This window comes from Crocodylus siamensis, chromosome 15, assembly GCF_052110815.1.
Source record: "Crocodylus siamensis isolate JL-2025a chromosome 15, ASM5211081v1, whole genome shotgun sequence".
Lineage (NCBI taxonomy): Eukaryota > Metazoa > Chordata > Crocodylia > Crocodylidae > Crocodylus > Crocodylus siamensis.
This window is the reverse complement of record NC_143409.1, coordinates 641,592-664,491: the sequence shown is the minus strand read 5'-3', so window position 1 is coordinate 664,491 and position 22,900 is coordinate 641,592. Positions and strand designations below refer to the sequence as shown.

Below are 22,900 nucleotides of genomic sequence, written 5' to 3'. Positions count from 1 at the left end.
CGGTGGGCACAGCAGCAGACACAGCCCAGGGGTTGCTTGTTCCAGGGCAGAGGTAGTTGTTGAACATAAACCCTTCCCTGCAGGGTCCAATTAAGCCCATGGGCCACAGCAACGACACGGGTGAGATTCCAGTTCTTTATTGATGCTGTCTGCAATGATGCATAGGGACAGGGCGGGGGGAGCGCCAGGCCCACCATGGGCAGGGCCTGAATCCAGCGCCAGACGCTTCAAAATACATTAGAAAGGAGGTGGGAAGTCTCAGCACCCTGAGTGTTCACCGGCACAGCGCAGGCCAGCGGGGATGGGTTCTGCCTTGCAGCCACAGGCGTCCCTTGGCCAGGAACAAGGAAACGGTGGGGAGAACGGGGCATCAGGCTCCCCTTGGCTTGTGCTCTGTGGAGAGGTAGGTGCAGCATGCAGGGGCAGGGGCCAGGGGCCAGGGCAGGCCAGGAGGGCAGCCCCTTCTACTGATACAGCAACCCCTCGGCAAACCTCTGCCTGGAACCGCCTCTGGCTACTGTGCCCAGGGAGCTGACCTGGGTGACCTCCGGTAGGGGATGTGACATTGTTGAGCCAGGACGTTTAAAGTGCTGGGTACATTATTGCTTAGAGAAATGAGGCAGGTTTGCTGCAGCCTGGGCTGTGGCCTCGGACCTCCCCACAGAGGCAGCAAGGAGGGACAGTGCTAGCGGGAGCGCTCTGGCTCCCAGGCTGCTGCCAGAAGGCACAAATTGGTGCTTGGGGGTCACGCGGAGCAGGAGGTGACAGTCTCCCAGTGAGAGATCTCTGCTCCAGTGTAGGGGGTCAGTGTTGTGCCCAGCTGGGGGCTACACCTCGATCAGCACGAGGCAGGGAGTAACACGCGGCCCTGGAGACTGCACGTCCCAGCCTGCCGCGCTCCATCCTGGGCCCAGTAGCGCCTGCTTGGATCTCCAGGCTGGAGGCTGCGTGAGGACAAGGGCAGCTTGAGCTGGGCTGCAGCAGAGAAGCTTGCATCCCCCCCCGTGCAGCAGGAGGAGCGCAGGAGGCACAGCCCACAGGCTGGTGTAAGGCACTAGGACAGGCGCCGGCATCGCCCATGCATTGGCTTTGGTCACGAGAAGAGGAAGGGTCCAGCTGCTGCGCAGGGCCAGCGCCGAGCTCTGCGGCAGGCTGGGGCGGGGCAGGAGGAGATGGGCTGCAGGAGCCGTCACAGCACAATTTTGAAGGAGCTGAAAGAGAAGGACCGACCGTGCCGGGCCAAGGGGAGCAGCCAGCTCATATCTAGCACCAGCACTGGCTCCCGCAGCGCAGCCCTGGCCTCCCAAGACGTGTCTGCTTGCAGCAGAGCAAACCCCTACCTCCCTGCCGCCCACAGCCCGACAAGCTGCTCTCCCCGCACCCGCAGCAGCGGAGCTTGGCAGCCAGGAGGTGGGAGGCTTTACAGGTGGAGGGAAGGGTGGGCTTGATCTCCGCCTGGGGAGAGGAGAGCCAGGTCCTCCACTGCTCTCCGCACGGCAGGGTGGGGGCATCAGGCTCTTGTTCAGAGCTGTGAGACGCTAGCCAGAGACCTGAGGTCATGCCCAGCTTAGCAGCAGACTTCTGTGACCCCGGCCATCGCAGGCTCTGGGCCTTAGCGATGACGGGGCTACTGCCCCTTCCTCCTCTGCTCTGCCTGGTCAGGACAGACCCGGGGCTCTCGGGCAGGGCAGCCATACCTAGCGAAGTCAGGCGAGCGGGAAATGACGTGCTGGAACTCCGAAAGGTTGATGGTCCCATCCTTGTCGATGTCGGACTCCTCCAGGATCTGGAAGGAAAGGAGATGTCAGCCCCAAGCACTGGCGGGGCAGCATGGCCCTGCCCCCCACCCAGCCAGGGCCTGCGTGCTCACGTTCTGGATGAGCTGGTCCATCTCCGAGGAGCTCAGCCGGGTCCCGTCTGCGTCCCCTGTCAGGCAATTCACCAGGTTCTCCAGGTCCTTCCTGTCCAGCGTCCCGTCATCATCAAAATCTTTATGGGGGGTGGGGAGGGGAGAAAAGTGAAAACCAGCCATGATCCCATTTCCCTGGCAATGGCCCTGTAGCTTGGAGATGGAGTCAGGCTGGAGTCTCAGGGGCTCCACCCTTTGCTGGCCCTGGGCTCGCATGTGCAAGCTGGGCCTTGCAGCCCAGCCCCAAAGCAGAAGTTCCTCCTGGGGCCCTCCTTGTGTGAGCTGCACCTGGAGCAGAGCTCATCTCTGTGCTGGCCCCGCGAGCTGCATATCTCCCCTGGCCCCAGGTCTTTACCAAAGATGCGGAAGGCGTAGTGGGACTTGATCTCCGAGGTGGCGGCATCACTGAAGATGCTCAGCATATCCAGGAAGTCCTCAAAGGACAGGCTGTCATCCCTGTCCTCCGCCGTGGAGAAGACTCGGCAGATCCGGTGCTGGAAGGGGTTTGCCTGGAGGCACAGAGCGGATCACTGAGAGGGCAGCAGCTCCCTGGCACAGGGCAGGGGCAGTTCTGCACATGCCTGGCTGGAAACAGGCCACGAGCCTCAGCAGAGTAGAGGATCCCCTAAGCTCAGTCAGAGGCCGCACCATGGCCCTTGGAACTTGCTATGCCCCGGCAATGTGCCTGGGCACGGTCCTGATGCACCCCAACCCCCCAGAAGCTATGACACCCCCACAGCTCAGCGGGGAAGAGGACGCTGGCTTCCAGGCGGTGACAGACAGTGCGGTGGGGATGCCCGGCTCCCCCCTTGTATCTGTTACCCAGGCTGGCCTCCAGGATGGTGAACAGGAGCTGCCCCGAGAGGCTGGGCCTGCGTCTGGGCCTGGACCCAAGCACAGTGGACTGGCCCAGCTGCCTCACAGGCTGAGGGGAGGGGCAGGCAAAGGAGTGGGGCACGTGCCCTACCCTCAGCTCAGGCAGCGTGACGACCTTGTCCTTGGGGACCCGTGCCGACAGGATGCGATCCCTCTCCTCCTTGGGCACCAGCTCACTGAATCTCTTGTGGGCACTTCGAGAGACAAGAACGAGCGCTGCTCTGGGGTGGCCTGCAGCGCAGGGCTGGGCTCAGCCACCGCGGGGGCCCTCCCAGGGCAGCGGCACCCCGGGTAGGTGCGCAGGCACGGACCCGCGTGCCAGACACTCTGGGACCGCTTCCCTGCAGACAGCTCTGTGCTGCGCTCCCCCGTGATGGGGCTGGGGCTGCGCCAGCTATCCCGGCGGCAGCAAAGCAGCACGAGCCCACGCCCTGCCCGGCGCCCACGGACTTTGCACCAGTGCCCACAGCCCCGGGGGGGGGCACGGCCCGGGCCAGCCGCTCCCTCCGTCCTGCTTCCTGCTTCGCCTGCCAGGCAACCCCGCACTACGTGAGCTGCTGCCAGCTCTGCCCCGGGCCCAGGTGCGCCGGCCCCGGGCCCTCGGGCACGGGAGCAGGGAGAGGCGGACGAGGCCTCTGGGGCTGCCCGCCCCCCGGCTCACGCCACTGGGCTGTGCCCGGACCCCCCGCACTCACATCAGGATCTCCTGCTTGGTCAGGAACGTCAGCTCCTGCGGGGAGAGGAGGCAGCGTTACCCGCAGCGCCCGGCCCCGGCCCCCGGCCCCCGGCCCCGGCCCCGGCCCCGGCCCCGGCCCCGGCACCTGGTACTCGCCGAGCAGGTCCGGCGGCAGGCTGCTGGCCGAGCCCCCCATGGCAACACTGTATCCGCTGCCGCGACGTCACAGCTTCCCGGAACCCGCTCCCATGGCAACGCCCCGCTCTTAAAGGGCCCGGCGCCGGGGGAGCAGGCTGCCGGTCGGAGGACGGCGGGACGAGGGGCAGGCCGCAGAGCAGGTTGGACGAGGCGCACCGGCGAGAGACGGCAGGCGCCCGGACCCACGGGCTCGCCCGAGGCGCACTCGTGCGCGGCTCCCTCCGCGGTGGCGGGCGGAGACTGGCCGCCAGGCCTGGGGCAGCGCAGGGGGCGCGGGCGGCCCAGGCTGCACCTGCCTGGCAGCGGCAGGGGGCGACCCCCGTGCCAGGCTGAGCTGCAGAGCCGCCTCTGGCACCCCGGCGCCTGCCCCGCCCCCTCCCAGCCAGGCCGCCTGCACGGGGGCAGGCACTCGGCAGCTGCTTTGGGAAGGGGGCTCGCCAGGGAGGGGCAGGAAGGGGGAGGGGGGCTGCTTGGGACATGGCAGGTAATCTGACTGGCTTGTCTGGGGCTCCCGAATTCCCACCAACTTGTTCTGTCCTCTCTTTCAGAGCAGCAGCGGGTGCTGCCCGCAGGGGAGCGGAGCAGGTAACTTGGCAGCGTCACTGGGTGCAGGCCAAGCTCCCCAGGAAATGTTGCACTCTCAGGAGCAGCCGGAGCACCCTGCTGCCTCCGGCCTGGACGACTTTGTCTACAGCAAAGAGGACTTTGTTCTGCAGGGGGTTGGGTGGGGGAGAAGCAGGTCGGATGGGCCGGCAAGCCACACCTTGTCCCGCTTCGACCACGCGTTGCAGTCTGGCTGGGAGCACAGGATGAAGCAGGGCTTGTTCCGGTATCCCCTGGGCGAGCTGCAGACCCGCATCTTGCCTGGCAAGATGCGCTTTGTGGCCCAGCTGAACATCCAGAGGGGACTGGAGAGGAGGAAGCCACAGGACATCCAGAGCGTGAGGCAGAGGTTTGACCCCCAGCAATTCCACTTCAGTAAGATCAAGCCAGGGGAGATCCTCTTCTGCCTGACCAGGAGGCCCTGTCCCCGCGTGCCGGTGGGGGAACAGGCTTCGGCCCAGGACGGTGCTGAGCCCAGGCTCCCAGAGATGCCTAACTGTGTCCTGGTGGTGATTAATGTCAGTCCCCTGGAATTTGGGCACGTGCTCCTTATTCCAGATCCCACGCTCTGCCTGCCCCAGATTCTCACCCAGGAGCTGCTCCACTTTGGACTGGAAACTGTTCTCCTCAGCGCTCACCCAGGTTTCCGTGTAGGCTTCAACAGCCTGGGAGCCTTGGCCTCCGTCAACCACTTGCACCTGCACGGCTTCTACCTGGACTGGGAGCTCCTAATTGAGTCAGCCCCAAGCAAGCCCCTGTGCCCTGCCCTCAACTTCCACCTGCTGCAGGGCGTGCCAGCCCCAGGGTTCCTGTTCTACGGGGAGGGGCGAGAGCTGGGGGCCTTGGCACGTGCTGTCTGCCGAGTCACCAACTACCTGGTGGAGAACGAGATTGCACACAATGTGTTTGTGACACGGGGAACTGCCCCTGGGGAGCCAGCCCGCTCAGCGGCCCGATCTGGAGTTCGGGTGGTCGTCTGGGCCAGGAAGTCCTGCTTTGGGGCCAAGGAGGAAGCGGCATTTAATGTAGCCCTCTGTGAGCTGGCAGGGCACCTGCCAATCAAAACCGCCCAGGACTTCCAGAGCCTGACAGAGAGCTTGGCCCTGCGCACCATCCAGAAATACCTCCTCCCGGCGCCCCAACTTTCCTGGCTCCAGGGTGAGCTGGTGACGCTGCTCATGGGCTAACTGCCAGGGGGGTCATCCCTCAGCTGTGCGGGGCAGGACTGTCCCCCAGCCCAGCCCAAGTGCTCTGTAACTCCTGTGGAAGGGGAGGGGCACCTTGCTGGGCTGTGCTGTGCTGTGCCTTGCCCCCCCCGGGTGGGGGCTCGGGTGCTGGAGCCTGCAGGGAGGGACCAGGTCTTTGCGCAGCTCCTGCCTCTTGATTTTTTATTTTATTTTATTTTATTGTATTTTTTTAAAGGAAAAACAGATGTCCCAAATCAAATCAGCCAAACCAACTCCAAGTCCATGTGATTCGTTCAAGAACTGCAGGCGGTCCCTGTCCCAGGAAGGGCTGGGGGGGCTGCACGTGGTGTCCTGGCAGTGGCTCAGGCACCTCTTGTAATCAGTGAGTGGTGATTGGTGCTAATTCCTAAATCGCCAGGGATCCTGGTGTTCTCTGATTTAAAAGAAACCCCAATTTTCAGATTTAAAAAAGGAACCCAAAACCCAGAGTTTTCCATGACTAAAATAAAACGCCACTCTATATACATCCATGTAGCAGTGGTGTTGTATTTGAATCATGGAAACGTAGGTAACTTCTGTATCAAAAAGTTGGGATTCTCTTACATGGGAGAAAACCAGGACCCCTGAATCGGTGGCGGGGCCCGGCCTCCCGCTCGCGAACACCCCGTCACTGGCGTCCCCGCTCCGCCCGGCGAGCCCCCACTTCCGGCCCGCTGCCCGTGCAGCAAAGCATGCTGGGAACACTCGCAGCCTTCCCCGGGGGCGCTGGCCAATGAGGCGGGCAACGCTCCGATTCTCAGCCAATCCGGAGGCGCCTGCCCGCGCTTGCGCCTTGGCGCCGTTCTAGGCGGCAGGAAGGGGGGGGGCTCTCTCTATGGTTCCTGAGGCCCCGCCCCCAGCGCTTGGCTTCCTGCCGGCGGCGGAACCTCCTGTCGCCATGGAGATGGCGTCGGGGCTGGAGGGAGCCGCCCCGGGGCCTGGTGAGGCATCCCTCCTCCGGACCAGGGGCGGGGCCAACGCCGTGGGCGGGTCTACGAGGGCCACGCCCCCTTTGGGCGCGATGCATGTGGCAGGAGGGGCCTGGGCTCGAGGCCCGCGCCCCCCCGCCCCCCCCGGACCCCCCGCTCCCGAGCAGCAGCTGCTCCGGGGAAGCTGGGGGGGCAGTGGCGGAGTCGGAGGTCTGCGAATGGGGCCTGGTAGAATAACGGCTGAGACACGCGACCTCCCGAGGCCCCTTCCGACCTCGTTTTCTATGAGACGGGAGATGGGCAGCTTTGCCGGGCGTCCGGGCGTGGTGGGGTGGGTCTGCGCTAGGAACCGCGTCGGGTGCAGTCGCTGCCGTGCCGTCTTCACCGGAGAGCTGGCGCCCACTGTGCGAGGCTCAGACTCCGCGCTTGCTCTCGGGGCTCTGGGAAAAAGCGAAAGCAGAAGAGCGGAGGCGCTGCTGGGGCTGGGAGCACGGGCTGTGCAGGGGAGGAGAGGCTGACTTGCTACGGGGAGGCAAGGCTGGGGGACAGGCGCGGGTGGGCATGAAGGAAAGGCAGGTTCGCACTGCCAGCACTAGCAACAACAGGTGACCCAGTGGCTGGCCCTTGACCTGGTGTGGCACATGCAGCACTATCTGGTCTGGCACGCTTGTGCATTGCGTGCTGACGAGTTCGTTCCTGTACAGCTCCATAAGCAAACCCCGCGGAGGGAAGATGGCCTCTGAGGACGGCAGTGTTTCCGTGAACGAGACGGATGAGGATGAAGACGAGGAAGAGGCTCAGTCAGAGGAGTCTTCCCGGGGAAGTACTGCAGGGTGCAGCGGAGAAAGTAAAACCGCGCTTGCAGACAGCACTCTTCAGAAGGGGTCCTTGGAACCAAGGGACGTGGGCAAGCTCAGCTGGGGGTGGAAAGCTCTGCCAGTGTCCCTGCTTGGTCCGGAAAGACAAGTGGCAGAACACTGTGTCGTGGGGACTGAGCTGAGAAAGAGAAAGAAAAGAGTAAGGTGAGTGGCCTCAGCACCCCTGCGCTGCCCAGGCCTCTGCTTCCCGTTTCCCAGGCCAAGCAACCCCAGCGAGGGAGGCGCTGAAGCCTGGCTGGCTGGCTGCCTACTGCTTTTCTTTCACCATCAGGAGCTCCCCAGCCTCCCAGACCAAAGTCCACATGCCTCAGGTGAGGTGCGGCATGCTTGTGTGTCTGTCAGAGCTACCCCTTTGCTCAGCTGGGACCCAGCGTGGCAGGGAGGGACCACAGCTTGACCCATCATCCCACTGGCTGCACCATGCTCTTTCACAGTGGTTCGTGTGGATGCATAGCTGGTGTTTAACTGTAAGAAATGGGCCTGCAGTTGCCCAGCTACCACCACCTGTAGTTTGCTCGTACGAGTTATGCCTGTGCATTTTTGGACACATTTCTGGCCATCTGGGCCTCCACTGGGCAAGGTCTGGGCACAATAGGGAGGTGTCTACCAGCACATTTGGCCTCATTTCTTCTGTAGCGGGGTGGGCTGTGCTGCCTTCGCTTGTAAAGATCAGAAGCACATATTGTCTCTTGTTCTTAGCTTCATTTCTGCGTGCAGTGAGGACTACCAGGGAGACTAGAACCAGCAGACGTAATCAAGTGGCTGTTGGTAGCTCTGAATGGAGAAGCCCAAGTCCCATTGAGAGTGCTGGGACTTCTGGGACTGGAGAAGAGGTCTCAAGTCACTTGAACTCCACCTCTAAGCCCAAATGTGCAGAGGTCTTCATAGTTCAAGCCAATCTTTGCTCCATGGCCTATTGACAGTCCCCAGGTAGCTCAGTCAGTGCCTGGCTAGCTCAGGCAGTAGAGCATGGGACTCTTAATCCCAGGGTTGTGGGTTTGAGCCCCATGTTGGGTAAGTGCTTTTTCTTCTCGCCTGTTATAAACTAGTCGGGGGGACCAGCAGGCTTTGGAGGAGTCCCTGTTCCACCGAGCACTGCCAGGAGTGACCAGGAATAACGGTCACAAGCTGGCAGAGGGGAGATTTAGGCTAGATATCAGGAGGCGCGACTTCACAGTCAGGGCGGCTAGAAGCTGGAACTAACTTTCAAGAGAAGTGGTGCTGGCTCCTACCCTGGGGGTCTTTAAGACAAGGCTGGATGAACACCTTGCTGGGGTCGTTTGACCCCAGTACTCTTTCCTGCCATGGCAGGGGGTCGGACTAGATGATCTGCTCAGGTCCCTTCTGACCCTAGAAACTATGAAACTATGACACTGGGACTGGAACAGGGTTTCCAAGTGGGTCCAGAGGGCCATCTGCTTTATGTGCAATACACACAAGTTGACAGAGTCACTGTTGTGGCCTCCCTGTGTGGATACTTGTGTCCCTGCATGTTGAACACCAAACCCACAAAGCAGAGGCATTTAATGTGTCATGACACCAAGTCTCTGGAGCTGGAGAACAAAAGCCAAAGAGTCCCAGAGACATTTTGTTAGCAGCTGTCACCCTGGGTATCCTGCCAGCTGCCTTCTAATGGCAGCCCCAGGTCTGCCCTGAAGTGAGGGGCCTTCTCCATGGCTAGCCAGGAGCCTGCTTGTGCCTGGAAGTCACCTGGATGAGCAGGGCATGCCTGCACTGAGCCACTGCCTGCTCTCTCCTTTCCAGGGTGCTCTCTATCAACCTGACCAACTGCAAGTACGAGAGTGGTAAGTCCAAGGTGTCTGTGGCTTCCTCTTCACTCTGCTCACTCTGGCAGGCCTTCCTGAGTCCCTGTGCTCTTGGCAAAGGGAGCTACTTGGAGGTTATCCCTGTGCAAGGACTGTCACTTGTTCACCTGCTGCTCTGTGAGTGAATTACACAGGTTACATGCCAACTGAGCCATGCTTTGGAGTGAAGCTCCCCCTGTGCCTGTAGGGCATGGCCACAACCCAGGGCTCCTGCTCTAATTTGGCTCCAGTAGTATGGGGGGTGTTGCTGCACTGGGAGTGACAGCCTCTTCATGTGGAGAGAGCACAGCTGGAGTGAAATGCACTGGGTACTTCCCTGGGGAGGTTGCCCAAAGCAGTGATGACAGGCACTTGATAAGAACCTGGAGAGGGAGGGAAGGCTCGCTGGTGTGGGGTGTAGAGGAGACACCACTCACTCCATTCCCTAGTGTGTTTGCTTCTGCTCATCTTGTTCCCATCCACCTCACTTCCCATTCACCTCAGGCCCTAGGGGATCTGGGGTCTGTGCACCCGGCTTCCTTAGAGACTCCCTTGCCATGTGCTTGCTTTGCTGCAGTGCGGCGTGCAGCCCGGCGTTGTGGCCTGAAGGAAGTGGGGGACGATGAGGAGTGGACAGTGTACTGGACCGACTGCTCCGTCTCCCTGGAGCGCGTCATGGAAATGAAGAGGTTCCAGGTAAACACTCCATGGATAGGCCACCCAGCAGGAGGAGTTGGGGCAGGGAGGGTCAGGCAGAGGGGCTTCAGGGCAGAGGTGAGGCTGCGTGGCCGAGGTTCTCACATACCAGTTTTCTGCCTGGGACAGTCCCCAGAGCCTGATCCCATCTGTATTGCGGACAGTGTGATGCCTTCAGCCCCTCAGTAGTGCTCACAGAGATGGCACCTCCAGTCATGGCTGAAAACCAGCAGAGATGTGGAAACTTCTGTCCTTTTGCCAAGGGTTCTGGCTGAATGACTGCTCTCCACTTGCCCCCACACTGCTTGGAGAGGAAAGCTGTGGGTCTGGGGGGAAGGGGCAGACAGGTCATACTGGCTGAGCCTGGTGCAAGTCATTGTGCAGGGCCTCTGTCCCCTCAGTCGCAGGGCAAGAGAGTCCAGTCCCTAGCTGCCTTCCCTTTACTTGTCTCCACATGGTCTGACTCACCGGGGTCTCACAGCCTGTCCCTGCAGCCCCTTGGCCACTGCTCCCTGTGCTGCCCTTGTTTCAGAAAATCAATCATTTCCCGGGCATGACGGAGATCTGCCGGAAGGACCTGCTGGCCCGGAACCTCAGCCGCATGCTCAAGCTCTTCCCCAAGGAGTACAGCTTCTTCCCCCGCACCTGGTGCCTGCCAGCTGAGTGAGTCCCCAGAACAGAGCTGACCCATGCATGGGGGAAGTTAGGGCAGGGGAGCTGCTGTGCTCAGCACAAGGGCAGCGGGTCCCTCTCGAGGATGACTCCATTCTAAACCGTAACAGGATGTTGCTCGTGGGTCTGCAAATGTGCCAGGTGCTGTTAGGCTGTGCCCAGGCTTCCATGGCAGGAACAGAGGGCAGCACCCTGGCTTGAGTGATCTAAGACAGACCTGGGCTAAGCCCTGAAGACTGGCTGCATCCCACTATAGCCTTTGGGGTGGGGCAGAGGCTGAGGTCCCGCAACACCTGAGGTCATTGAGAGAGGTTGCTGCAGTGCCGGGAGGGACTCCATCCCCTTGCACCCTGAACGCAGGGCCCCTTATTGCTCTACCAGGGGGAAGGCAGAGGTTGCCCTCCACAGAGCCCCGAGGCAGCCTGCCCATGAGCCAGCTAGCTGCCTCTGCACTGCCCTGGGGTGAGCACCTGCCTCCTGCAGGGATGGGGCACCAGAGCATGGGGAACAACTGCAGGGACCAGGACAGGTTCTTTGCAATGACGTGTTATCATAAACTGCAGCCATGCTGTGGAAAGCCAGGGCCTGGTGTCAAGCTCTGAAGTTTGCGTTTAGGCCCCAAATAGGAATGTGGGGCTGGGAGAGACTTCAAGAGGCTGTCTGCTCCAGCCCTTACTCTGAGGCAGGGCCCCCTGTACCTAGACCATCCCTGACACACTTGTCACCAGCTCTCACACCCCTCTCACCAGCTCTCGCATGCTTGTCACCAGCTCTCAAGCCCCCTGCCCCTTCTGTTCCATTGCACCACCCCCAGGATGGTGTGAGCATCTCCTAGTAGCCAAACCGTATCTTGGCTATAAATTAAAACAGTGGTCTTGTCCACCCTGCAGTGGGTGTAGAGGTCTGCATCCCAGCCTCCATGTTGGGAGGCTTCCCCTCAGACCCCTCTTCTAGGGAATGCAGACCTGGTTCTTCCACCCTCTCCTCCTGGGTTTTAGTGTCTGAGCCCCCACCCCCTCATTTCCATTCTCTCCTGGATTCTCTTCAGGATGCTTGAGTGTTTCTTAGTGACACCCAGGACTGGGGACAGGACCCACCCAGGCCTCTCCAGCACCCAGTGCTGTGGAATCTTTACCTAAATGAGGCCCTGACCACAGAGTGAAGGGCCAGTGGCTCCCGAGGCAGTCAGGAAGTGTGCTTCATTCTTAACGACTAGCCCCCTGTCGCAATGCTGAGGACTTGCTCAGGAGCCTGACCATTGTGCTCCTCTCTCACCCAAGGGCTTGTCAGGTTTCCCTGTTGCCTGCAGCAGCAGAGCTCAGATGTGCCGCAGATATGTAGCGTCTCAGATATTCAGTGGCTGCCAGTTCCCATGGCCCTCTGGCCAAGGCAGAGGCATTGAGTAGTACTTTGAAGGCAGGTGGTGGGTTACCAGAAGGCTTTCTCCCCCAAGTGTGGTTATAAATCATGTCACTCAGGACTAGCCTACTACAGCCCTTGAGATGGCTGTATAGCCTGTAAACTGCCCTTGATTCTACTTTGGAGGTGCTGCCCCTGGCGGCTGCAGCCCCCATCCTACAGAGCTCCACCTCCACTTGAGCATCTAGCCAGTGGTGGGAGTTGGGCTGTTCCCTGCACTCTCACCAGTGGCTTCTTTGTTACAGCTATGGGGATTTCCAGGCTTATAGTCGCACAAGGAAGAACAGGACATACATCTGCAAGCCAGACAGCGGCTGCCAGGGGAGAGGCATCTTCATCACCCGCAGCCCCAAGGAGATCCAGCATGGGGAGCACATGATCTGCCAGCAGTACATAGCTAAGGTACCAGGACTTGGCTGACTGCCTCAACGTCCAGCCCAGGATGCAGCTCCCTCCTCATCCCAACAGTACGGCCTTCTGGCCTACCCCCTACTTCCCCCAGCCTACCAGTCCCTCCCCAGTGACAGCTCGGTTGGGGGAGGCCACCCACAGCTCTGTGCCCAGACTGCCCCAGCAGGTCCCCTCCCAGTGAACATGCCTCCAGAGAACTGCAGTGCCTCGAGGTGTTAGCAATGCTGCTGCCTCCTGCTCATACTTGCCCTGTCTCTCAGCCCTTCCTCATCGATGGCTTCAAGTTTGACATGCGGATCTATGTCCTGGTCACATCCTGTGACCCCCTGAAGATTTTTGTCTACAAGGAGGGGCTGGCCCGATTTGCCACCATGAGGTACATCGAGCCCAGCAGCAGCAACCTGGTAAAGAAGGGACGTTTCCACAGAACCAACACTGGATCCGTGCGGGGGGAAAGCGCCAGGCTCTGGATTCCCAGCACTGTAAGGCAGGCAGGGAGGGCCAGGGGTGCCACTGCCCAGTGCTCTCCTCTCCCGGTGCCTTCTCTCTCCTCATTTTTCCCTGCCCCCTCCTTTTCTTCATAGTTTCATAATTTCTGGGGTCAGAAGGGACCTGAGCAGATCATCAAGTCCGACCCCCTGCCATGGCAGGAAGGAGCATTGGGGTCAAACGACCCCAGCAAGGTGTATGTCCAGCCTCCTCTTAAAGAACCCCAGGGTAGGAGCCAGCACCACTTCTCTTGGAAGTTGGTTCCAGATCCTAGCCACCCTGACCGTGAAGTAGTGCATCCTGATATCTAGTCTGAGTCTCCCCTCTGCCAGCTTGTGACCGTTATTCCTGGTCACTCCTGGCCGTGCTCAGGGGAACAGGGACTTCCCCGGTGACTGCTGCTCCCCTCTGACTAGTAAGGGTGTTCAAGGGAGGGTTGGGCCCAGCTCTAGCACCTGTATTTGGGCAGTTTCCTGGCCTTTTCATGCCACGTTATGACTGCTTGTGGCCCTGCTGGGGGCAAAGTCCGAGCCGTCACCAGCTCCTTGTCCACTGCTGGACCCAAAGGGGTTCAGTGCTAGCAGAGTCTGGCCCTTGGTGTGGGCAATGGGTGGCAAATTGCAGGCAGCCGTGGGAAGGGAAGGTAGAAGCACAGATGTGGGACAGGCAAGCATGGGGATTGGGGAGCAGCGTGTGGGGGCAGGGAGTCAGTCTCATTGGGATCTGGGGCTTCCTCTTCTCTGGCGCAAGTCCTCTGGCTGAGAATGAAGGCTTTGCTATGCCTCCCGCAGGATGACATCTGCATGCATCTAACCAATTATGCCATCAACAAGCACAACGAGAACTTCATCCGGGACGACACAACTGGCAGCAAGAGGTACCTTCCTGCTGGGGCTCTCATGCTCCCTGCGGGGGCCGTGCCTCCTTTCCCGAGAGGCCACGTGCTCTGGGGAATACCCTCTGTGCAGTGGGTGCAGGGCAGTGACCTGCATCTGGCCCTGGTGTGAAGTGTCCTGCCCCTCAGGCTCTCTGTATGTGGTGCACCAGGGGCCTAGTCACTTGGGGCTGGCTCCCTGGAGGTTCCCACACTGCCTCAGTGTAGCAGTGGCCTTGCAAACCTTGTGGCCTACAAAGGGAGTGGGACCCTGCTGATGTGGACTGCTCTCACTGCGTACTTCCCACCAGGAAGCTGTCCACCCTGAATACCTGGATGGAGAACAACAGCTATGACATGGCTGGGCTTTGGGAAGACATTGAGGACATCATTATCAAGACCCTGATCTCGGCCCACCCGGTCCTGAAGCACAACTACCGCAGCTGCTTCCCCAACCACACCACTGGCTGTGCCTGCTTCGAGATCCTGGGCTTCGACATCCTGCTGGACAGGAAGCTGAAGCCCTGGCTGCTAGAGGTGAGCCAGGACAAGACTCCATGGGGTCAAGACCTCTCATTCCTTGGTAGCCTGCACAGAGCATATGAACCTAAGGCCAGGGCACACTGAAGCTAGCATTCAAACCAGCTGCCTGTGGTCTCTGTAAGGCTTCATGGGTCAGGCAGCAGAAGCACATGGCTAAGCAATCTGCCTGCCAGGTCTCAGGAGCTCCTTCCCCTGGCTTCTGGGAGAGTAGGGGGTCCCCTGATCTATAGGGCTGCCTGTGTTTGCAGAAACTTGGAGCCTGTGCCCCTGCCCTCCCTTTCTGCTATGTGTGTCTGCATGTTTTTAAGCCTGGGGACTAGGCTGTGCCAATGCTGCTGGGACCAAAGCTGAAGGATCAGACCAGCCACTGTGTTAAGGGTCAGAAAGGAATTTTACCCCAGTCAGATTCGTCTGGACTGGAGGTGTTTTGCCTTCCTCTGCATGTGGCCTCTACCTGGGACCTCTCAAGTGTATATTAACCTTATATAAAAGCAGGATGTTGGCTGTTGTGATCCCCCTGCTTTCCCTGTGGCAGGTTTGGGTGTGAGTCTGTGTTGTGTCAAGGTTGATGGTTGTCTTACAAAGATTATGTAAGAAGGGTCAGGGAGGGGCCAGAAAGCAACACCTGCAGCCTGGCTGGGCAGTGCTTTGAAAGGGCAGCAGCACTGGGAGCCTGAGGGGAGCTGCATGTGGGCGCTAAGGCAGGAAGGGCCGGAGCCCAGGATCCATCTGCTGCACCTGATGAGACCTTTGTTCTGGCAGGTGAACCACTCACCAAGCTTCACCACAGATTCACGTCTGGACCGTGAGGTGAAGGATGCAATGTTGTGCGATGCCATCACCCTCATCAACCTGCGTGCCTCCTGTGACAAGCGCAAGGTGCTGGAGGAGGACAAGCGGCGGGTGAAGCAGCGCCTCCTGCAGACCCATGCACTGCCCCGGGAGGCCAGGTAGTGCTCCCCAGCATGCTGGCCTGGGAAGGGGAGCAGGCAGACAGCAGGAGGCACTGGTAAAATCACCCTGTGGCTGTGACTCCCGTGCTGTCCTTTGGAGAGGAGAGGAGATACCCTGCTCCCTGCCTGCCAGAGGGAGGGTCAAGACCCAGGTAACCACCCCTGGGAATGGCTGATTTTTGCCTGTCTAGATTTCCACCCCCAGCCTGTCCATGAGCCTGTGCTGCCTGCCTCCTGGGGGGCTCTGGGCACACAGCAGCCCCCTCAGGCATTTGGTAGCACCACTTCAGAGGGTGAATGCTTCCATGGCATGGCCTGTTCCAACAAGTGGTTCAGAGGCCAGCTTTCCTGCAAGACAGTGTTGTGCTCCCACCCCCCTTGGCTCTGCCTGCTCTCTGGCTGCTCCCCGGCAGCAAGCCCAGACCCCTGGACTGCGTAACCTCTGCAGGCCTTGTTGGACAAGTCTGCTACCCAGGCTTGTCCAGGTGGAGGGGCATGAACCTGCTTCACACCCATTTCATGGCCATGGGCTCTGCACGCCCAGGGGCTGAGCTGCCCCAAGCTCCCTGCTCTCCAGCAAATGAGCCGTGGCTGGCACAGCCAGCACAGCTCAGATCTTTGCACAGACTGGTGCAGTCACAGGAGGGTTGGGCAGCAGAGTGTGACCCCCTGAATGGGAGCCTTTGCCTGACCATGGGTTTGTGCCAGGCCGATCCTGCCTGACCAACCTGGTCTCTTTCTATGACCAGGTAACAAAGAGCTTAGATGGGAAGGAGGAAGTCAATGTCATCTTCTTGGACTTCCAGAAGGCCTTTGACACAGTGTCCCACCCAATTTCTGGTGGGCAAGCTGAGGGACTGTGGCATGGACGAATGCATGGTCACATGGGTGGCAAACTGGCTCCAGAGGTGCACCCAGAGGGTGGTGGAGGATGGGTCGATGTCGACCTGGGAGTGTGTGGGCAGCAGAGTCCCCCAGGGCTCGGTCCTTGGACCGATACTCTTTAATGTCTTCATCAGCAACTTGGATGAGGGAGTGAAATGTACTCTGTCCAAGTTTGCAGATGACACTAAGCTATGGGGCGAAGTGGACACGCCGGAGGGCAGGAGCAGCTGCAAGCAGACCTGGACAGGTTAGATAAGTGGGCAGAAAACAACAGAATGCAGTTCAACAAGGAGAAATGCAAAGTACTGCATCTAGGGAGGAAAAATGTCCAGCACACCTACAGCCTAGGAAATGACCTGCTGGGTGGCACGGAGGTGGAAAGGGATCTTGGAGTCCTAGTGGACTCCAAGATGAACATGAGTCGGCAGCGTGACGAAACCATCAGAAAAGCCAATGGCACTTTATCGTGCATCAGCAGATGCATGACAAATAGGTCCAAGGAGGTGATACTTCCCCTCTATCGGGCGCTGGTCAGACCGCAGCTGGAGTACTGCGTGCAGTTCTGGGCGCCGCACTTCACGAAGGATGCGGATAACCTGGAGAGGGTCCAGAGAAGGGCCACTCGTATGGTTAAGGGCCTGCAGGCCAAGCCCTACGAGGAGAGACTAGAGAAACTGGACCTTTTCAGCCTCCGCAAGAGAAGGTTGAGAGGCGACCTGGTGGCTGCCTATAAGTTCATCAGGGGGGCACAGAAGGGAATTGGTGAGTATTTATTCACCAAGGCCCCCTCAGAGGTTACAAGAAATAATGGCCACAAGCTAGAAGAGAGCAGATTTAGATTGGATATTAGGAGGAACTTCTTCACAGTTCCAGTGGCCAAGGTCTGGAACGGGCTCCCAAGGGAGGTGGTGCTCTCCCCTACCCTGGGGGTCTTCAAGCGAAGGCTAGATGTGTATCTAGCTGGGGTAATGTAGGCCCAGCACTCTTTCCTGCTTATGCAGGGGGTCAGACTCGATGATCTATTGAGGTCCCTTCCGACCCTAGTATCTATGAATCTATGATCGATGCCCACACGGTCAAATGGGTCGCCAACTGGTTGGAGGGCCGCACCCAGAGGGTGGTAGTGGATGGGTTCTTCTCGACCTGGAAGGACGTGGGCAGTGGGGTTCCGCAGGGCTCGGTCCTCGGGCCCGCACTGTTCAACATCTTCATCAGTGACTTGGATGACGGGGTAGAAAGCACCCTGTTCAAGTTTGCTGATGACACTAAGATGTGGGGGGATGTGGGTGCACTAGAAGGGTGCAATAGGCTACAAGCTGACCTTGACAGGTTGCAACGGTGGGAGGATGAGAATAGGATGGGGTTTAACACTGATAAGTGCAAGGTGTTGCACATGGGGAGGAAGAACCGGCACCACACTTACAGGTTGGGGAACTCCCCTCTTGCCAGCACGGAGACGGAAAAGGATCTTGGAGTCGTCATTGACTCCACGATGAACATGGGCCGGCAGTGTGGGGATGCAGTCAGGAAGGCCAACCGTACCCTGTCATGCATCCACAGATGCATCTCGAGCAGGTCCAAGGAGGTGATCCTCCTCCTCTATGCGGCACTGGTCAGGCCGCAGCTGGAGGACTGCGTCCAGTTCTGGGCACCACACTTCAAGAGGGACGTGGACGATATGGAAAGAGTCCAGAGGAGGCCACTCGTATGATCAGGGGTCAGCAGGGCAGGCCTTATGAGGAGAGGCTACGGGACCTGAACCTGTTTAGCCTCCACAAGAGAAGGTTAAGGGGGGACCTTGTGGCCTGCTACAAACTGGTCAGGGGGGATCAGCAGGTATTGGGCGAGTCCCTGTTCCCCCGTGCGCTGCCAGGAGTGACCAGGAATAACGGTCACAAGCTGGCGGAGGGTAAGTTTAGATTAGATATTAGGAGGCGCTACTTCACAGTCAGGGCAGCTAGGGCCTGGAACCGGCTTCCAGGGGAAGTGGTGCAGGCTCCTAGCCTGGGGATTTTTAAAAGGAAGTTAGATGAGCACCTTGCCGGGGTCATCTGACCCCGGTGCTCTTTCCTGCCAAGGCAGGGGGTCGGACTAGATGATCTACCTAGGTCCCTTCCGACTCTAGCTACTATGAAACTATGAAACTATGAATCAACATCTTCATTAGCGACCTGGACGAGGGGGTGGAGAGCACCCTGTTCTATTTTGCTGATGACACCAAGCTGTGGGGTAAAGTGAATACACCGGCAGGCAGGGACCGCATCCAGGCAGACCTGCATAGGTTGGAGAAGCGGGTGATCTGAACAGGACACGGTTCAACAAGGACAAGTGCAGGGTGCTGCACCTGAGGAGGGGGAACCAGCATTATGGTTATAGGTTAGGGGCTGCCCCTCTCGGCAGCACAGGCAGAGAGGGATCTTGGAGTCAGGATTGACTCCAGGATGAATGTGAGTCACCAATGCGACGAAGCAATAGGCAGAGCCAACCGCACCCTGTCCTGCATCAACAGGGGCATCACTAATGGGTCCAGAGAGGTCTTGCTCCCCCTCTATGCGGCACTGGTCAGGCCGCAGCTGGAGTACTGGGTCCAGTTCTGGGCGCCGCACTTCAAGAGGGATGTGGAGACCCTGGAGAGGGTCCAGAGGAGGCCACTCGCATGGTCGGGGGCCTCCATGGCCAGCCCTATGAGGAGAGGCTGAGGGACCTGAATCTCTTCAGTCTCCGCAAGAGGAGACTGAGGGGGGATCTCGTGGCTGCCTACAACCTTATCAGGGGCCACCAGCAGGGACTTGGGGAAAGTCTGTTCACCCGGACCCCCCTTGGAGTCACCAGGAACAATGGCCACAAGCTGAGGGAGGATAGGTTTAGGTTGGATATTAGGAAGAACTACTTCACTGTAAGGGTGGCCAGAGCCTGGAATAGGCTCCCCAGAGAGGTGGTGCTCTCGCCTTCCTTGGGGATCTTCAAGAGGAGACTGGATAGGCACCTGGCTGGGGTCTTATGACCCTGCCACCCCCAGTGCTCCTTCCTGCCCATGGCAGGGGTCGGACTCGATGATCTGTCTAGGTCCCTTCCGACTCAGTGATTCTGTGATTCTATGACCTGCAGCAAGAGACAGCAAAGGACTACAGCATGCATTAACTCAAGGCAGTGAACATGTGTGACTGGGCCCTGAACAGGGAGGAGAGGGGATAGGGAGTCCCAGTGAGGCAGGCCCCTCACTTGGCCTGTGTGATGGCCTCTGCCCACAGGCGCGAGCAGCTGGAGAGCAGCCAGGCTGCGTGGCTAGCCCAGGAGGAGAAGTACGAGAGCTCACACCTGGGAGGCTACCGGCGCATTTACCCAGAATGTGGGGTGGACAAGTACAAGCCCTTCTTCAAGCAAAGCAGCTCCCTCTTCCAGGAAACAGCGGCCTCCAGGGCCAGGGAGGAGTGTGCCAGGTACACCGCCCCAGAAAAGGGCCTTCACAGAGGTCACTTCTGGCCCCTCTTGGGCCTTCTCGACATTTCCTGGTGGTAGGAGACAAGAGGGTGAATTGGGGTCTGCCCTGGGTTTTGCGGGAGGAGCCACCACCACGAGCTTCTGTGTCTGCCTTTGGGTGTGAGGGGTGCACCAGGCCCCAGGGCTGTGGAACCGGCAGGTCTGTGGCAGTTGGCTCCTGTGTGCAAAGGGTGTTCTCTGGGGAGGCAGCTCCAGGCTGTTTCCTGGCACTCCTGCATCCCTGGACTCTACTCCCAATAGCAGCCCCTGCCCATGCCCACACACCCTGCCCCCAGGCATGTGGTCCTGCGTGTTGCCCCAGGACTGAGGCTGTTGCTTCATGCCAGGCAGCAGCTGGAGGGGATCCGAGTGAAGCAAGAGCAGCAAGAAGCTGTCACTAAGAAGAAAGGGAAGGACAGAAAAGAGCAGCTGCAGGGGGAGACGGCTAGGGAGAAAGCCCGGCCCCCTGGCAGAGCCAAGGCCCTGCCCACCCACATCTTCCACAGTGCCAAGGGCTGTGGCGGAAAGGTACCCGTGCCCTGGGGCCAACCTTTTCGGGGCCAACGTTTCTGGCAGGGCGGCAACAAATTTAGCCCCGCACCTTCCCCAGGTGCCACTGCAGTCCCCTTCCTCTTCCTGCCTAGTGTGCACTGCTTAATCTGCTCTGCTTTCTGCTCCCTGCCTTGTTTGCACTGCCTGATCTGATGTTCTGCTTTCTGCTCCATCTGGTCTGCTGCTCTGCCCTGCTGTGTCTGCGACTGTACTGTCTGCTCCCTCCTCAGTCTGCCACACGTCACACACACAGCCTTGTGGCATCTGCCACAGGCTGGCCACCTGTATACCAATGCACACATCCAGGGCATGCCTACCTCCTGGGAACAGAACCACAGGGCTCAGCCTATCCTTCCAGCCAGCGCTGGCCACACCTTGTGGGAGCCCGTGACTCCTGCAATCTCCTTGCTCCCTGCTGACATCTGTGACCCAGCCCTCATGGTAGCTCCCAGCATGTTTCTGTCCCAGGCTCCACAGGTGCAACTTGACTCCATGCAGCCCCAGGACATCATAGCCCATGAAGAGGCAGAGAGGGTCAGGGCTCTCCTGCGCCGTGAGCACCTCATCCGGGGCCTGGGCATCGTGGACCAGCTCTCCCAGCTGCTTCTCAGCAGTGAGCCCAGGCCCCTGGATGGTGTCGCTGAGAGCCAGGTAAGGTTGGGCTGCTCAGATGTGGTCTCTAGGGCTGGTATGGGAGGTGATGGGCAGGCAGAGACACCAGCCAGGCACCCCAGGCCCTGACTTCCTCACACAGCCAGGCTGGGGACAGTGAAACTGGTAGCGTGAGTTTCCGAGGGCTCTGCCAGGTTTACAGCCCTTTTCCCTCTTTACAGAGTTCCCAAGGCGTATCCCAGCCCCTGGGAATGAGGGTGCCCTAGACAGTGTCTCCGGGGTACACTCCATCTCTGTGGGCAGCAGCAGGGTCCATGGGGCATCTGTCCAGACCTGGGGGATGGTGACACAGCTCAGACTAGAACAGTTCAGAGAAGAGCTACAAGAATGATGTGGGGCCTGGATACGTGCCCTGCCCTGAGCAAGCAGAGATCAGGGCAGCTGGTTTAACAAGGAGAAGGCTGAGAGGCGGCTTGAGCAGCCTTACCAACCTCCCTGGACCAGAATGTGTGGTCGTAGGTGGTGACAGCCCAGTGGCTGGAGCTGGAGAAACCCAGGCCAGCGATAAAGAGGGTGCAGACCCGGCTGGGAGCCCCTTGGCTGCTGAACCACTGGCCTGGGCATGGGGGTGGGAGTGCCAGCCCAGACCCTTCTGCCCCAGCCCCAGCAGAAGCCAGGGCCGGGGCGGTCAACAGGTGAGCGCCTCTGCCCTGCGACAGGCCCAGGATGCCAGCAGCCGCGTCTGTTTTCTTGCAGCCGCCCTTCCTCTCGGACACACTTCGGAACCACGAGCCCCAGAGCTTAATGACCCTCATCCCCCTCTCGCTGCTGCGCGGGGCAGGCCGGTACCTGGGGCAGCTGCCTGCAGCCAGGGTCCAGCTGCTGGCCAGCCAAGGCTACGCGCCCAGCCTCCCAGGCCCTCTGCCAGGCACGGGCCAGGCCCTTCCCGACCGCACGCTGGTCAGGCTGCAGCACTACCCCCCGCCACAGAGGAGCGTGGGCTGGCTGGGGAGCCACGTGACGAGGACGGCAGCAGGGCCTGAGCCCCACGCGCCGGCCAGCATAGCGAAGGCGGGCGGACGGAGGTTCTTCAGCGCCAGAGACCGGGCTCGAGGCCGTGAGTACAGCTGGGAGCCAGAGGTTGCACTGATGCCCTCGGGGCGCTCCCCAGCTCCTGGGGGGACGTTGCTAGCTCAGCCATCGTGCAGGACCCTGCAGGCCTGTCCCCCCAGCCGGGTGGCAGCCGACCATCTTCTTCCTCACTGTTTGCAGGGCACCGCGCCCCCTCGCACAGCTGGCAGGACCCTCTGGCTGGCTGCCCTGCCTCCTGCCGTCCATGTCGCTGCCGTGGGGGTGTCTGGCAGCGGAAGAGAGCTGGGGGCTGGGTAGTTTTGCCTGCAGTCAATGGGACGCTGCCCCCAAGGCCCAGGGCTGGGACGGGCACCAGTGTGCGGGCAAGGACTACCTGCTGGCCCCCGACCCCCGTGCTCTCATTGCAGAGGGTCCCGTGGCCAGGCGGCCCCTGCTTGCTGGTGCTGGCTACCCCGGCTCCCTGAACTGCCTGCCTCACGCTGGGCGAGCCCCGCGCCAGACGTGCAGCGACTACACGTTCCCCTCGGTGACAGCGCCCCTCTACCACGGGGGCACCCGGGACCTCGCCCTCACCTCCGCCTCCGCCCCCCTGGTGCAGCGCACAGACGCCTCGCGCCGCTCCAACGCCACGGCTGCCCTCAGCCTGCCCCGCCGGTAACGCAGCTCGGGGCTGGGGCCCCGCAGAGCCAGGCTCCTGGAGTGGAGGTCTGCCCGAGCCTTGGCCACGGTACTGGGATGGGCCTGGCGAGGGGGAAGGAGACCCACTGCCGAGCCCAGGCCTGCTGACCACACTGGACTCCACCTGGGGGTGGTGCCTGGGCCTGAGCACCTGCGGCTGGCAGTGCCGCTCATCCGTGGCGCTGGCGCACCCCGTGCTCCTGCTGGCAGCCGGGGGCCTCTGTCTCCCCAGGCACTGATGGGGGGGGGTCCTTATCCCTTCTCGTGCCCTGCTGAACCGGAACCCTCCTCCTCCTTAGGAAATGGACCTGAGCCTGCAGTCCTGGGGCCGCAGCCGCGGGGCAGCGCCTGTGCGGGGCAGGGCTGCTGTCCTGGAGCGGCCTCCAGCGCCCGCACGAGACGGCCGGCAGCCGCTGCCGCAGCCCCCGCGGCTCGCCCTGCCCT

The 22,900-nt window shown here is 60.4% G+C and overlaps 3 protein-coding genes and 1 non-coding gene across 4 annotated transcripts; 3 read left to right on the top strand and 1 right to left on the bottom strand.

Annotated features, from left to right (window-relative positions):
- Window positions 1–121: 121 nt before the first annotated feature.
- Window positions 122–3,763, bottom strand: CIB1 (calcium and integrin binding 1). Its single transcript, XM_090029450.1, has 7 exons — window positions 3,607–3,763; window positions 3,481–3,515; window positions 2,877–2,979; window positions 2,265–2,418; window positions 1,871–1,989; window positions 1,698–1,786; window positions 122–1,211 (listed from the first exon to the last, which is right to left on the bottom strand). Exons 1-7 carry the CDS (start codon window positions 3,655–3,657, stop codon window positions 1,190–1,192), a joined length of 573 nt encoding a protein of 190 aa, XP_089885576.1. The 5' UTR covers window positions 3,658–3,763; the 3' UTR covers window positions 122–1,189.
- On the top strand, window positions 3,677–5,818 carry GDPGP1 (GDP-D-glucose phosphorylase 1). The gene is made up of 2 exons (XM_090029446.1): window positions 3,677–3,799; window positions 4,208–5,818. Exon 2 carries the CDS (start codon window positions 4,289–4,291, stop codon window positions 5,447–5,449), a length of 1,161 nt encoding a protein of 386 aa, XP_089885572.1. The 5' UTR covers window positions 3,677–3,799; window positions 4,208–4,288; the 3' UTR covers window positions 5,450–5,818.
- On the top strand, window positions 5,401–22,894 carry TTLL13 (tubulin tyrosine ligase like 13). Its single transcript, XM_090029413.1, has 17 exons — window positions 5,401–5,420; window positions 7,122–7,439; window positions 9,060–9,100; window positions 9,678–9,796; window positions 10,329–10,459; window positions 12,133–12,289; window positions 12,559–12,780; window positions 12,883–12,981; window positions 13,579–13,664; window positions 13,973–14,198; window positions 14,967–15,154; window positions 19,294–19,482; window positions 19,870–20,050; window positions 20,543–20,725; window positions 21,443–21,803; window positions 22,186–22,432; window positions 22,756–22,894. The coding sequence occupies exons 2-17, from the start codon at window positions 7,150–7,152 to the stop codon at window positions 22,766–22,768; spliced, it is 2,733 nt and encodes a 910-aa protein (XP_089885539.1). The 5' UTR covers window positions 5,401–5,420; window positions 7,122–7,149; the 3' UTR covers window positions 22,769–22,894.
- Window positions 8,240–8,312, top strand: TRNAK-CUU (transfer RNA lysine (anticodon CUU)). Its single transcript has one exon. It is a non-coding gene; the product is annotated as a tRNA-Lys (tRNA).
- Window positions 22,895–22,900: the final 6 nt, after the last annotated feature.